This window comes from Melanerpes formicivorus, unplaced genomic scaffold (assembly GCF_026170545.1).
Source record: "Melanerpes formicivorus ecotype bairdi unplaced genomic scaffold, bMelFor1.0.p_v2 SCAF_34, whole genome shotgun sequence".
Taxonomy (NCBI): Eukaryota; Metazoa; Chordata; class Aves; order Piciformes; family Picidae; genus Melanerpes; species Melanerpes formicivorus.
Window position 1 is genome coordinate 5,310,759 of NW_027142386.1, and position 14,069 is coordinate 5,324,827.

The 14,069-nt window shown below is 58.9% G+C and overlaps 1 protein-coding gene across 8 annotated transcripts in view; it reads right to left on the bottom strand.

Moving 5' to 3' along the window:
• The window catches only part of AAK1 (AP2 associated kinase 1), a 93,730-nt gene that overhangs the window by 26,951 nt on the left and 52,710 nt on the right, over window positions 1-14,069 (bottom strand). For 4 of the 8 annotated variants that reach the window (XM_068156528.1, XM_068156532.1, XM_068156534.1 and 1 more), the window contains exons 10-16: window positions 12,780-12,934; window positions 12,386-12,681; window positions 10,435-10,653; window positions 7,978-8,210; window positions 7,262-7,419; window positions 6,293-6,409; window positions 4,628-4,726 (exon numbers count right to left, since the gene is read on the bottom strand). In XM_068156528.1, coding sequence (XP_068012629.1) covers window positions 4,628-4,726; window positions 6,293-6,409; window positions 7,262-7,419; window positions 7,978-8,210; window positions 10,435-10,653; window positions 12,386-12,681; window positions 12,780-12,934 — 1,277 coding nt within the window. The remainder of the gene's footprint in view (window positions 1-4,627; window positions 4,727-6,292; window positions 6,410-7,261; window positions 7,420-7,977; window positions 8,211-10,434; window positions 10,654-12,385; window positions 12,682-12,779; window positions 12,935-14,069) is intronic. The other 4 variants (XM_068156530.1, XM_068156533.1, XM_068156531.1 and 1 more) reach the window with 2 other exon arrangements.

Sequence of the window (14,069 nt, forward strand, 5' to 3'; positions counted from 1 at the left end):
AAAATGCCCTGGACTTGAATTTCCCTTCATGGAGTTCCAGTGCAAGGGAATTCTTCTGAGAGAAGCACCACAGAGACTCCAGGAAGGAAAAGCAAAGAGCAGTGCCAGGGAATGCTGCTTGCAGAGCACAGAGGCAGGAGAGCAGCAAGTGGCAGGCTCCCACTTCACACCTGGCTGCAGAGCACTCTGACAGAGGCTCCCAGGGGAGAGCCCAATGCAACCATCCCAGGCTAGCTCAAGAGCTCAGACACTCAGACACTGCAACCTCTGGGCCCAAACTCCAAAGCCAGCACTGGGCACCATTCACCCTCCTTCAGCTGGGCTCCTGGGGGGCTGCTGGGTTTGCCCAGCCAATGATCCATCTGACATCCTGGTCAGCAGAGGGGGAAAGCATGGCCTGGAGAGGTGGCCACTGGCTGGGTAAGGGATTGGCAGGGTGGCTGCACTCAGAGCTGAGGTCAACAGCTCAAGGTCCACGTGGAGAGCAAACACAAGTGGTGGCCCTCAGGGGCTGGACAGGTATGTGAGTGCCATGGGCACAGTGGAGGCACAATCAGCAAGTCTGAGATGACCCCAAGCTGTGTGGTGTGGCTGACACCCTGGAGGGAAGGGAGCCAGCCAGAGGGACCTGGGCAGGCTGCAGAGCTGGGCCCAAGGCAACCTCAGGAAGTCCAACAAGACCAAGGGCAAGGTTTCTGCAGCTGGGGCAGGGCAACCCCCAGCACAGACCCAGCCTGGGGGAGGAGTGGCTGAGAGCAGCCTGCAGGAGAAGGCCTTGGGGGGGTCAGGTGGTGACAAACTCCCCAGGAGCCAGCACTGGGCCCTGGCAGCCCAGAGCCAGCTGAGTGCTGAGCTGCAGCCAGAGCAGGGAGAGCAGCAGCACAGGGAGGGGATTCTGCCCCTCTGCTCTGCTCTGCTCAGCCCCCACCTGCAGCACTGCCTCCAGCTCTGGGGCCCAGCACAAGAGAGACCTGGAGCTGCTGGAGAGGGTCCAGAGGAGGCCACCAAGGTGATCAGAGGCTGCAGAACCTCTCCTGTGGGGACAGGCTGGGAGAGTTGGGGCTGTTCAGGCTGGAGAGGAGAAGGCTCCTGGGAGAGCTGAGAGCTGGGGAGGGACTTTGGACAAGGGCTGGGAGTGCTCCCCTCTGCAGCTTCTCAGCTCATCTTCATCTCAGCCCCCCAGGCCTCCCTGTGCCAAGTGCAGCTTCCCCTGCTCACAGTTCAGTCCCCAGTGAGAGGCATGAAGCAGGGCAGTGCCCCCCTGCCCCAGCTCTCCCCTGGGGCCCAGCAGCAGTGAACCCTGCAGGCAGCTCCTCAAGAGCCTGCCTCCCCTTCCTCCAAATGTCTGCAGCAGGAAGCTTTCCTTCCCCCTTCCTTTAGCAGATGTTTTGCCATAGCCCTCCCTCCCTCTCACCAGCTGCTCCTACTGGGTACAGTTCCACTAAGGACTGCAACCATTCCATGGTGGGGAAGGAGAAAGTTGCTAGAAACCATTCTGCTGCCACTTGATTGCTGCCCAGGGCTGCTCTCTGTGCCCTCTTCTCTAGAAGCACTGAGTGAGGCATGGGAAACAGCCTCCTCTGGGATCCTCATGGACAGAGGTCTCTGGAGCTGGCCACACAGCACCAAAAGAGTCATCTCACCAGAGCCACAGGCCAGCAGAGACAACCAAGACCACACCTGCTGGCTGCAGCTCCTCAGCAGCTCAGGGCCCTCCATGGGAACATCCTGAGGCTCTCTGGGGATGCACTCTGTGGCTCTTGCTCCTCTGCTAATCACAGTCACAGAATGGGAAGGGTTGGAAGGGACCTCCAGAGATCATCAATGCCAACCCCCTGCCAGAGCAGGCTCCCCCAGGGCAGGGCACACAGAACACATCCAGGTGGGGCTGGAAAGGCTCCAGAGCAGGAGACTCCACAACCTCTCTGGGCAGCCTCCTCCAGGCCTCTGGGAGCCTCATGTTGAAGTGAATCTTCCTGGGTTCCAGTTTGTGCCCACTGCCCCTTGTCCAGGACACCACTGACCAGAGCCTGGCTCCTTCTTCTTGACCCCCACCTTCAGTCTTCTCCAGGCTAAGCAGCCCCAGGCCCTCAGCCTTTCATCCTCACACAGATGTTCCAGGCCCTTCATCATCTTCCTAGCCCCCACTGGACTCCCTCCAGCAGTTTCCTGTCCCCCTTGAGCTGGGGAGCACAGCACTCTACACAGGACCCCAGCTGTGGCCTCACCACAGCAGTGTAGATGGAAAGCAGAACCTCCCTTGCCCTGCTAACCACTCTCCTCTTCATGCCCCCCAGGACACCCTCATCACCATTCACTGCTTCCAGTCTGTGACAGAAAGGCTCCCCCTGAGCACTCAGAGGCAAGGTGAGAGAACCCAAGGAGCTCTTTGGCCAACACTCAAGTGATGCCCCCTGGCCCCTCAGGTGCCAGCACAGGGAGCAAGGTCATGGCTGGAGTCAACAGAAAGCAGCTGAGCTCTCAGGCAGAGCCTCAGCTGTGGAGGCTGAGGGGGCAGGGGGCTGACAAAAGTGGCTGTGTGTGACAAGCAGGAGCTCAAAGCCTCACTTATGCCTCTGCTGAAAGCCCTCCTGAACAAGACTGCTCTTGTCACCAAGGGGCAGCAGCTCCTGCTCCTGCTAGGGCTCTGCCACGCTCCCTGGCTAGACAGAGAGGGGGAAAATGCTGCCCAAGACATTCACCACCGAGGCTCTCTCAGAAAGAAGCCTACTTCCAGCAGGAAGCAAACCTTCAGCAAGCACTCTGAGAGCTCCAGCAACCTCTGCACAGAACTGAGGCAGCCTGGAGCTGGAGATCCTAAGGGACCAGAACCCCCCCAGCTGTCCTGAGCCAAGGAGCACACCTGGCAGGTGGCTTTCCCCTGCAGGTCAGCACTTCCCACCCAGCCAGGACCTCTGGGCTTGCTGTGGGGACTGCCTGCACAGGTATAGCAGGCACAGAAGAACAGAGGAGACTCTGTTCTGTGTGGCAGATACCCAGGGACTCAAAATTCCAGGATTTACCTCTCCTGCTGCATTCACAAGCACAGTGATCCCTCTCTGGGCCCAGAGGTAAGGGTAAGTGACAGGCCTGGCTTTTGGACACATTCCTGAGCTCCTCACATCTTAGGGTAGAGCAAATAAAAGTGGAGAGATCCTGGCAGGAACCTGCAGGAAGCTAAGAGAGCAGAACCCCAGAACCCCTGCATGCTCCTAGCCCATGGAAGAGGGAGCTCAAGGGGAGCAGACACAGGCAGAGAGATGAGCAAGAGGAGGTTCAGCACCTGCAGGGTGCCTGCAGGGACACCCCATGGGCAGGGACAGATCTGTGGCACCACCACCACTGCAGCCAGCTGCAGCTCTGGCTGTCTGCCCCCCAGGGCAGGGTTCAGAGGCAATTTCTCTGCAGTGCTTCCTTTGCTCTGAAGAGCTCTGGAGCAGGCAGAGCTAAGGCAGCAGCTCCTGCTCTGTGCTGTGCACAAGGCAGTGAGGAAGAGCAGAGCCTTGGTGTGCAGCTGGGCATAGGCAGCCTGCTGGGGGGGCAGCTAAATGCTAGGCTGGGCTGACAGACTTCCAGTCAGGAAACCCAGCACTTCCCAGGAGCATTTGTGGGGAGGAGTGGAGACAAACATGCACTCAGCTGCCTTCTGCAGGGCCTTGGCACACTGCAGCTGGGCAGCTCAGCTCTGGGCACACCCCCCCTCCACCCCCAAAGGCTGTGAGCTCTGCTGCTTCTCTCAACCTGCAGCATTTAGAAGCAAAGTCTCTTCTGAATGCAAACATCTTTCTCATGCTCTCTGGGCACCAAGCAGAAGGAAGCAAGTGCCACACAGCTGGGGGACAAAATAGATCCTTTTCTCCCCTGAACTGCTCAAGATTGCATGGTGAGATGCCATCCTCACAGCCTGAGCTGAGGAGAGGGCTGAGAGCTGTAAGCAGCTCTTGTCCTCTGCTGCTAGCTGCCAAGAAGGGACCTGCCCCACACCTTCACCAGAGGGCTTAGAGAGCCTCCCAAGATAAAACCCTTCCCATCTTCCAAATCCCACCCACCTGCACATAAGCTGCTAAAGCACTTACATAACCTGCTGCTGAAAAGTGTTGGCTGCTGCAGGCAGCAGAGGCCTGCAGGTGGTACTGCAAAGGGAAGGCAAACAGCTCCCAGGGAGCAAAGCCTGCCAGCTCTGAAAGGTTACAGCTCAAGTGGGGCTCCATGTGAAGCACGAAGCTGCAGCGGGCCCGGGAAGCCAAAGAAACTCCAACTCTGGTGGGCAAGGAGAGGACAGCAGGAGGCAAGATGACAATTCCTGAGCTGGAAACAGCTTTGGGCAGGGCAGGGATCGGTGGAACATCACCCAGGGATTATTTTTGCCTTTGAACACCGACCTTTTCAAGACCCCAACAGTGCTGCTGCTGCTAGGAACAGCTCCACGAGCCACGGGAGCTCTGTGCCCAGCACCACTGCCCCAGACATGGGCACAGAAGTGCTACCTGAGAGCCCCACAGCTCAGCAGGGCCTGCCAGCACCCAGCACCGCTGCCTGAGGCCCAGGAGCTCAGCTGGGCCCAGGAGCACAGCTGGGAGAGCACCAAGCCAGCAGCTGGAGCCTGGGCCCCTCCAGAGGCGGTTACCTGGCGTGTCGGATAGCGGGAGAGGAATGAAAGGATCAGGCACAGTCAGGAGGGAAGGGCTGGTGTCCAAACCCAGGATGTCTTTTGCTTTCTCAGCTGCTAAGCAGGAAGAGAAAAGGCAGAGTGAAACAGAGAGAAGAGAGAGAGGCAGAAAGCACAGAGCAGAGTCTCAGCACAGAGCTACAGCCCAAGCCCTGCCGAGGGCCCCAGACACAGGCAGGCTCAGAACAAGCTCTGTGCTGCTGCTGAGAAGGAAAACCCCCAGCACTGCAGCCCTGGGGCTCCCCAGCACACAGCCCACACATCTCAGGAGATTCCCCCCCAGGGAAGCTCTTTTCCCCTCACTTTGCAGCATCACAAAAGGTGCAGTGCCCTAACAAAGGGGAGGCAGCAGCCGGCCCCAGGCTGGGCCTCAGGGTCTGCAGTGGCAGAGCCAGCAGGCTGCAGCAGGCAAAGAAAGAGGCTGCAAGTGCCCAGCACCAGGTCCGAGGCAGCTTCCTGCACCAAGCCACAGCACAGGAGAGTCAAGGAGCACATTTTAAAGACGACCACAAGAAGAACTGAAGCTGCTCCAGCAGCCAGATGGTGCAGATGCTTCTCAGGCTCTGCAGAAGGGGAGCTGCAGCTGCTCAGCATCACTGCACAAAGGCTGCTGGACCACCCTGCCAGGGCCCAGGACCATCCTGCCAGGGCCCAGGCAGCTGGACAAGACCACAAAGCAACTCTCCACAGCACTCTGGCACCATGGGCTCTGAGGCCTTAGCTCTCAGGTGAGAGTCCACAGCACCAAGGCTCACTTTTAAGCTCCTCTAAAGCTCTCTGTAAGTACAAATTAGCATAAATGGATTTGCCTCTTCCTGCCCCCCAGAGGATTCTTCAGGCCTCCTCTCCCCCAGGGCTGCTGCCCCAGGGCTGGGGAAGCACCAAGCAACTGCTCTGTCCCCAGCAGCAGTGGCTGCACAAGGTGGGGCAGAGGATCCCCTCCAGCTGGGGCTGCTGGCAGCAGTTTCCCCATGCTGTGCTTGGCAGGCTCCTGCTGCTGCTGCCCCAGGCACAGCAGCACCACAGACTCACCCAGGGGCTGCTCATGGCAAAACCTCAGCACCCAAGCACCAAAGGAGGCACCACACAGGGTCACATGCAGAGTCCTCTGCAGAGGAGCTCCACAGACCAAGCAAGGACTCCAGGCCCCTGGACCCAGGCAGCAGAGCCATGGGAGCCTTCTGGCCTCCCCCGTTTTCCATGAGCAGCTCTGCTCTCCACTTCTGCCACTGCCCTCATGCTGTGGCAGGGACATCATCACCCCTGCCCCTCTCCTTCACACAGCTGAAGCAAGAACATCTGACTGCTGCCTCCCAGTCCCACCACCACCCAACACACTTCATCTCCACTCAGGAGCTGTGCAGAACCTCCACAGCTCGAGGGCCTCACTGAGTTCCCCCCTCAGCAAAAGAGGGTACCCCCTGCCCCTGCTACCCAGCTGTGACACACTCAGGTGCTGGTCACCTTCCCTTCTTTACTGAAGGGCCACTCCTGCCCTGCAGCTCTCAGAGCCAAGGCCCAGCTCACTTCACACCACTTCCAGCTCCCTTTCCAAGAGGCCATGGCAGAGATTCTGCAGTGCTGGCCAGGGCACTGCCCTGCAGGATGCATTCACAAACTCACCTGAGCCAGCAGTGAAGGAAGAGCCACCAAAAGCATCTGCCTGGGCTGCAGCTGAGGCAGGCTGGAAGCCTGGAATCAAGTTCTCTGTGGAGCTGCCCATTTTCTCTGGAGCTTTCCCTGAAATGCCAGAGGCAGAGTTAGGGGAATACAAAAGTCCATTCTGCAGGCAAGCTGCTGCTGCCTGGATATTTTTAGGACTTAAGCTCCTTCCTGCAAATCCTAACTTGAGGAAGCAGAGTTTAAACCACAGCTTCTACAGCCAGCAGCTGGAGGCCCCCCCAGAAGGCAGCCAGCACCTCTGGGGTCATGCTGACTTCACTGCAACTGCTCAGCAGAGAGCTGGACCTGAGAAGGGAGGCTGGAAGGATTTAGCTCTCAGGTTGGTGGAATGGGTTGGGTTGGAAGGGACCTCCAAGATCACCCAGTGCCAACCCCCTGCCATGGGCAGGGACACCTCCCACCAGCCCAGGCTGCTCAGGGCCTCAGCCAGCCTGGCCTTCAGCACCTCCAGGGATGAGATATCCACAGCCTCCCTGGGCAGCCTGTGCCAGGCTCTCCCCACCCTCACTCTCAACAATTTCTTCCTCATCTCCACTCTCAGTCTCCCCTCTCCCAGCTCAAAGCCATTGTTCCTCAGCCTGGCACTCCCAGCCCTCGTCCAAAGTCCCTCCCCAGCTCTCCTGGAGCCCTTCAGCTACTGGAAAGTTGCTGTGAGGTCTCCCTGGAGCCCTCTCCTCTCCAGGCTGAACAGCCCCAACTCTCCCAGCCTGGCCCCATAGGGGAGGTGCCTCAGCTCTCTGATCACCTTCATATCCTCTTCTGGACCCTCTCCAGCAGGCTGATGTCCCTCTTATGCTGGGGACAGCAGAAGGGGCACAGAGGAGCACGACAGAAAGGTCTGAAGCACCTGCACATGCCATGCTCAGCCCCTGGCAGCTGCCCTGCTGGGAGCCCTGCCCAGGCACCTACCCTCAGCCAGCTTGGCAAAGTCCTTGTTGAGCAGTTCCTCAGCAGTCAGCTTGGAGAAGTTGTCATCATCGAAGGGGTTCCAGGAGGAGACATCAGGAGGGTTATAGACATTCTGCTGGGAGGTCCTTGGGGAGCCCGAGGGGGTGGTGGAAGCAGACCTGGATGTGACCAGCCCAAGGCAACAGCAGTCAGCAATAACCCACCCAAAGCCACCTGGAGCTGCTCCAAGCTCCTGCATTTCAGTGACTCCTCCAAACACTCTGCACAACCAACTCTCTGTCCATGTGTGCCCAGAGAGCTGACACCAGCTGGCCTCCTCTCCTCAGTCTGGTGAGCATCCTGGTGCCATGAGTCAGCACAAGCATCAGAACCAGCCCATCTGAAACCAGTCCCTGCACAGGAGACCCCCTGCCCACAGCCACCACAGGAGTGATGCAGCCAGCACCCCTGGGGCAGTGCTGATGCCAGGCAGTGGCCATGCAGCACAGCTGAAGTGCCACCAGCTTCCATAACCCAGCAGGAGGCTCTGCCTGCTCAGCTCTGGGCAACACAGCAGCACTGGAGGACTCCTGCCCTTGGGCCTTGGGCAAGCCTTCCTGCCAAGCCCCAGGCTGTGGCCTTGGGACAGCACAGAGCTTGCTGCCTACCTTCACCTCAGAGCTTCCCCTAGCACAGCTCTGAAGAGCCTCAGCTGCTCCCTCCCCTTGGGCACCTACTTGGACTTGTTGAGGCTGGCTTCAGCAGCAGCTGCCTGCAGCAGCTGGGTTGACTTGCTGGCTGGAACCCCAAAGACTGCACTGTGGGTGACGTCGCTCAGGATCCTCCTGTGCCCTGCCCGCTGCGTCTTGGGGGAGGAGGGAGGGGTGAGAGAGCCAAGCTTCTGCCCCTGCACTGCTGCAGGAGGGCTGCTCTGAGGCTTCTGCTGCTGCTGCCTCAGCCCTGCCTGCACCTAGGAGGCAAAGAGAAACAGTGAGGCTCTGGCTGTGAACAACAACCCCCAGCTGTGGAGCATTTGAGCTTCAAGTTCTGGCCTGGGCATAGTTTGGAGGGGGGAAAGCAAGCAAACAGACTTGTGGGCAGGGGGAATTTGCTGACCTGTAGACTTCAGGATGAGCACAGCCACAGAATGGCTCAGGCTGGAATGGACCTCAGAGATCATCTCCTCCAACTCCCCACCATGGGCAGGGACACCTCTCAGCTACACTCAGCTGCTCAAGGCCTCATCCAGCCTGGCCTTCAACACCCCCAGGCAGAAAGCAGCCACAGCCTCCCTGGGCAGCCTGGGCCAGACTCTCACCACCCTCACACTGAACAACTTCTTCCTCAGCTCCACTCTAACCCTGTTCTGCCTCAGCTTCAAACCATTCCCCCTTGGCCTGGCTCCAGACACCCTCAGCAAAAGTCTCTCTGCAGCCTTCCTGCAGAATCCCTTCAGGTCCTGGCAGGCAGCTCTGAGGTCCCCCTGGAGCCTTCTCCTCTCCAGGCTGCACAGCCCCAGCTCCCTCAGCCTGTGCTCACAGCAGAGCTGCTCCAGCCCTTGGATCATCTCTGTGGCCTCCTCTGGCCTCTCTCCAGCAGCTCTGTGTCCTTCTCCTGCTGGGGACAGCAGAGCTGAAGGCAGTGTTCAGGCTGAGGGAGAACAGGCTTAGACTGGGTCTGAGGAAGCAGCTCTTCAGTACAAGGCTGGAGAGCTGTGAGGACAGAAATGGAATGAAGGTCGATCAGGGCAAGTGTAAGGTCCTGCACCTGGGGAGGAACAACCCCATGGATCAGGACAGGCTGGGGGCTGAGCTGCTGGGGGAGCAGCCCTGAGGAGAAGAACCTGGGAGTGCACAACAGGATGACCACAAGCTGGCAGTGCTCTCATGGCCAAGAAGGCCAAGCTCCCCTGGCCATGACTCTGCAGCCAGCTGGCCCTGGCCCTGCTGCAGGCAGCCACAGCTGCCCCTGGGTACAGCCCATGGGAGCACAGCAGCTGGTTGCTTTGTTTGTAGCTTGGGTGCTCTGGAAAAGTCTTTCCACAGCAGGCAGGACACAAAGGTTCTCCCAGTGCCAGGAACAGCCAGGGAGGCTGCCTGCCCCTTCCCCTGCATCTGAGCCCTGGGGGCCAGGGGGAAGTCTGCACCATGAAGAGGTCCTGGTGCCAGCCTGGGCATGCAGCACAAATAACTGTACTGCAGCATGGCAGGGGAGGGATGGAGAGGAGCTGCATTAAGCAGCTGCTTCTGCCTTCTGCTCTGCTCTCCACTCATCTTCCAGCCACCTGCTCTGCTTTGTACAAGGGCACGGAGGGACAGGAGGGGTGATGGCTTCAGACTGGAAGAAGCTGGATTGAGATTGGACATTAGGAAGAGATATTTCCCTATGGGGCTAGAGAGGCACTGGAACAGGCTGCCCAGGGAAAATGTGGAGGCTTCAAGCCTGGAATTGTTCACAGCCAGGCTGGATGGGGCCTGCAGCAACCTCACCTAGTAGGAGGCACCCCTGGCCCTGGCAGGGTGGTTGCAACTGGATGATCTTTAAGGTCCATTCCAACCCAGACCATTTGATGATTTCATGATTCATCTTTGATGGACCCTGAGCACAACTCCAGAGCTCTGCACCCCCCTGGGCAGAGCACAGCTGAGGCTGCAAGGTCAGTGCTGACCTCTGCCACCCAGGGGGACCAGCAGACCCCAGAGCAGATCTCTCAGCCAACAGAGAGAGTTGGGGCTGTTCAATCTGGAGAAGAGAAACCTCTAAGGAGACCTTCTTGTGGCCTTCCAGCATCTGAAGGAAGCTACAGGAAAGCTGGGGAGGGACTTTGCAGGGTGTCAGGGAATGACAGGACTGGGGGGGATGGAGCAAAACTAGAAGTGGGGAGATTCAGATTGGCTGTGAGGAAGAAGTTGTTCCCCATGGGGGTGGTGAGAGCCTGGCACAGGTTGCCCAGGGAGGTGGTGGCAGCCTCCTGCCTGGAGGTGTTTGCAGCCAGGCTGGATGTGGCTGTGAGCAACCTGCTGTGGTGGGAGGTGTCCCTGCCCATGGCAGGGGGTTGGGACTGGCTGAGCCTTGAGGTCCCTTCCAGCCCTGACAATTCTATGATTCTAACTACCCTGCTGTGTCTTCCCAGCATGCAGGACCAGCAGGAGAGCACTTCCCAGCACTCCCAGTGCTGCTTCCCAGGCTCTTACCCCTTGCTCCTGGGGCTGTGCTGGCTGGGCCGTGCCTGGCTGGGCCTGGGGCTGCGCCGGCGCCTGGGGCTTCTGCTGCTGAGCTGCTGCTGCTGCTGCTGCTGCTGTCTTCTGCTGCATGGCTGCCTGCTGGGCCATCAGCTGCTGCTGCTGCTGCTGCTGGTAATAGTTCTGCATCAGCTGCTGCTGTGCCACTGCTCCTTGCTGCATCACTGGGAACTGGGGAGCAATCACTTGGCTGAGCTCCTGGGCCGCAGCTGGGACCTGGGGCACCACCACCTGAGCTCGGGGGGACAGCCCAGGAGTGGGGACAGCCACTGTGAGTGGCAAAGCACCAGCAGGCTGTGAGGGCTTGGAGTAGTGGGCAATAGCCTCTGCTCTGAGGCCAGCTCCTCCTGTGGTCCCCCTCACACAGCTGCTAGGGAACTGACTCTCCTGTGGCCCTGAACTCCCTCCTCCACTTCTATCCATTCCCCAGGACAGGAAGATTCATTCCCTGGCCCTTTGCTCCACTCCCAAATTCATTTCAGCAGGGATCTGTGCTGCTCCCAACACCTCAGTCAAGCACCCAAGTCTGTCAGCTCAGACACATCCTGTCTAACACAGCAGCTGTTCCCAGGCCTCCTCCCCACAGCAGCCTACCACAAAAACAGACCCAAATGTTTTAGCATGCAAAAGGCAGCTCAGGCTTCTGGGAGGGAGCAGAAGAGAAACTGCATCACTCTGCTCTTCAGGATTGATCTCAAGACCCTGGACCACTGGGAGCTGTAAATTGTTAACCAGCACTGGCAGGTTTATGGTTGCACAGGACAGGATTACCTCAAGAGCTTCCACACTGACAGCTTAGCAGAAAGACCAGCACAGGAAAAAAGCCTGGCTGGAGAACTGGGAACTGATTGGAAAGTGTCCCCAAAGGGCAGCTATTCCCCCAAGGGGCAGCTATCGCCCCCAAAGGGCAGCTATTCCCCCAAGGGGCAGCTATTGCCCCCAAAGGGCAGCTATTCCCCCAAGGGGCAGCTATTGCCCCCAAGGGGCAGCTATCGCCCCCAAAGGTGCAGCTATTGCCCCCAAAGGTGCAGCTATTGCCCACCAAGGTGCAGCTATCGCCCCCCAAGGGGCAGCTATTGCCCCCAAGTTGGGGCTTGCTACAAAAGCAAAGGCACAGCCTTACAGAATCAGAAGTGGTTGAGTTGTAAAAACCCTCTGAGGGCATCCAGCCCAACCAGCAACCCAACCCCACCAGGACACCAGACCATGGCCCCAGGGTTCTCGAACACCTCCAGGGCTGGGGACTCCACCACATCTCTGGGCAGCCTGGGCCAGGCCCTGGCCACTCATCTCCAACCTAACCCTGCCCTGGCAAATTTGAGGACACTTTGTCTCCTTCTGTCACCTGGGAGCAGAGCCCAGCCCCCCCCTGGCTCCAGCCTCCTCTCAGGAGCTGCAGAGAGCAATGAGCTCTCCCTCAGCCTCCTCTGCTCCAGCCTCAACCCCCCCAGCTCCCTCAGCTGCTCCTCCCCAGCCCTGTTCTCCAGACCCTTCCCCAGCTCTGTTGCCCTTCTCTGGCCACACTCCAGCCCCTCAGTGCCTCTGCTGCAGGTCTCTAGTTGGTGCTGTGCCACCTTGCATGCTCCTGCAGCAAAGGAGTTTTTCCTGCTATCCAACCTAAACCTCCCTGGCACAAGGTTGAGGCCTTGCAGGCCCCCAGCACAGGAAGCATGCAACGAGTAGAAGAAATTCCTTCCCTGGAAAGGTTCTCAAAGCCTGCAACAGGCTCCCCAGGGAGGTGGCTGAATCCCCACCCCCAGAGGTGTTTGAAAGCCACAGAGATGTGGTGCTGAGGGCCATGGTTCAGCACCAGGCCTGGTGGAGTTAGAGAATGGTTGGGCTTGATCTTAAAGGTCCCTTCCAGCCAAGAGGATCTGCTGAGTGCACGGCCACGCACACCCACCTGCTGAGCCTGCATCAGCTGCTGCTGCTGCTGGTAGTAGGCAGCCTGCTGCTGCTGCTGCTGTTGCTGCTGCTGCAGAAGCTGCTGCTTCAAGAAAAGCTGCTGCTGATGCTGAGGGGTGGCCTGTGGCTGAGTGGAAGGGACCTGGGGCTGCCCCTGCGAGCCCTGCTGCTGCGGAGCCGCCGCCGCCTTGGCTGGTGGCTGGGCCGGAGGCTGCTGGGGAGCTGCCTTCTGCTGGGGGCCGCCGGCAGGGAGGGAAGGCTGCCCGCTGCCCAGGGCTGCAGGCCCTGCCACCGCTGGGGACACACAAGAGGAGAGCTCCGTTAGATGCAGCCCCAAGCCCCGTGGGCCCCAGTGCCCCTCCTGCAGGCACCGTGCAGGGGCCGGGCCTCACCTTGCGGCTGCACAGCCGCCTGCGCCGTGGGCCTCTTCCTGGGCGTCAGGGCCGGCTGGATGGGCAAGATGCCAGGGTTGGGCTGTGTCTGCCCCGCCTTGGGCCTCTGCCGGGGCGCTATGGACGTCTCTGTCGTGGGGATGGGGTCTGTCAGCCTGCAGGGAGGAAAGGAAGAGCCCTTGTGAGGCTGGCGGCTGGGGCACACACAAGCCTTCAAAGGCTCTTCCAGGATGGAAGTGAGGCAGGTGAAACCCTTCTGAGCAGCCATAGACTCAGCACAGCTGCTTCCAGAGCCCTGCAGCACAGGGGAAGCTGAAGGGATGCATTCACAACAGCCACCCCAGCACCCTGGCGTTCTGGCCTCTCTGCCAGCTGTGGCATCTCCTCCTGCTGGACAGCTGCACCTTGGCACAGACACTCAGCTCACTCCAGCTCCAACCACACACTGCCCAACCCCACTTCCAGATCTGGAGGAGCAGATGGAGGACATCACCAATTAGCTGAAGAGCAGCTGGTGCCTTTGGGCAGAACTGTCTAAGTTGCCATCTTTACCTTAACTTGGGTCCATCCACCCCCAGCTGACCTCAGCTGATCTCTGCTCTCCGTTTACTGAGCTCCCAAACCACTCAGCAACAGAGCCAAAGCCACCAGACACCACCCTACCACTCTGTGGCTATGTTAGCTTGGAGGAGATCAAGATGTTCTGCACTCAACTCCAAAGCCAAAGGGGATTCCTAGCACTTCCAGACAGGAGAGATGCTGCAGCCAAGTCTGAAGGAAGCTGCAAACATCAGCAGCAAAACATCATCTGAAGTGCTCCTTGGGCTCTTCAGATGGAGTCCACTTGGGCTTTTGTGTGTGTCCCCCAAGAAGGAACCCCAGAAACCACAGCAATGCCAGCCAGGTTAGCAGATGCTGAGTGTCCAGCTCAAACAGGGCCACTTCCCAGTGCTCCTCAGCAGGGTCATGCTCTTTGGGTCACTTCCAGGCCTACTGCAGCTTTTCTCCTGACTAGGCTCCCACCCAAGTTCTCTGGGCACTGCCTGGATGGTTGCTATGCTGAAGTCATCCAAGTGCATGAAGTTCAAGTGCTGCTGTCAAGCCTTCAGTAGGAACAGCCAAGAGGTTGAGTCATGCTGAGCAGTGTTCAAGTCTCCCCTCCTCATGCAGAAGACTTCCCTTAAGAGCTGCGTTTTCTGCCCTCCAGATCTCTGACATCTGACTTTGAGATCTTTCTTTGAGGTCTTTCTTCCAGGTCTTTGAAATCTTTCCTTGAGACCTTTAAGATCT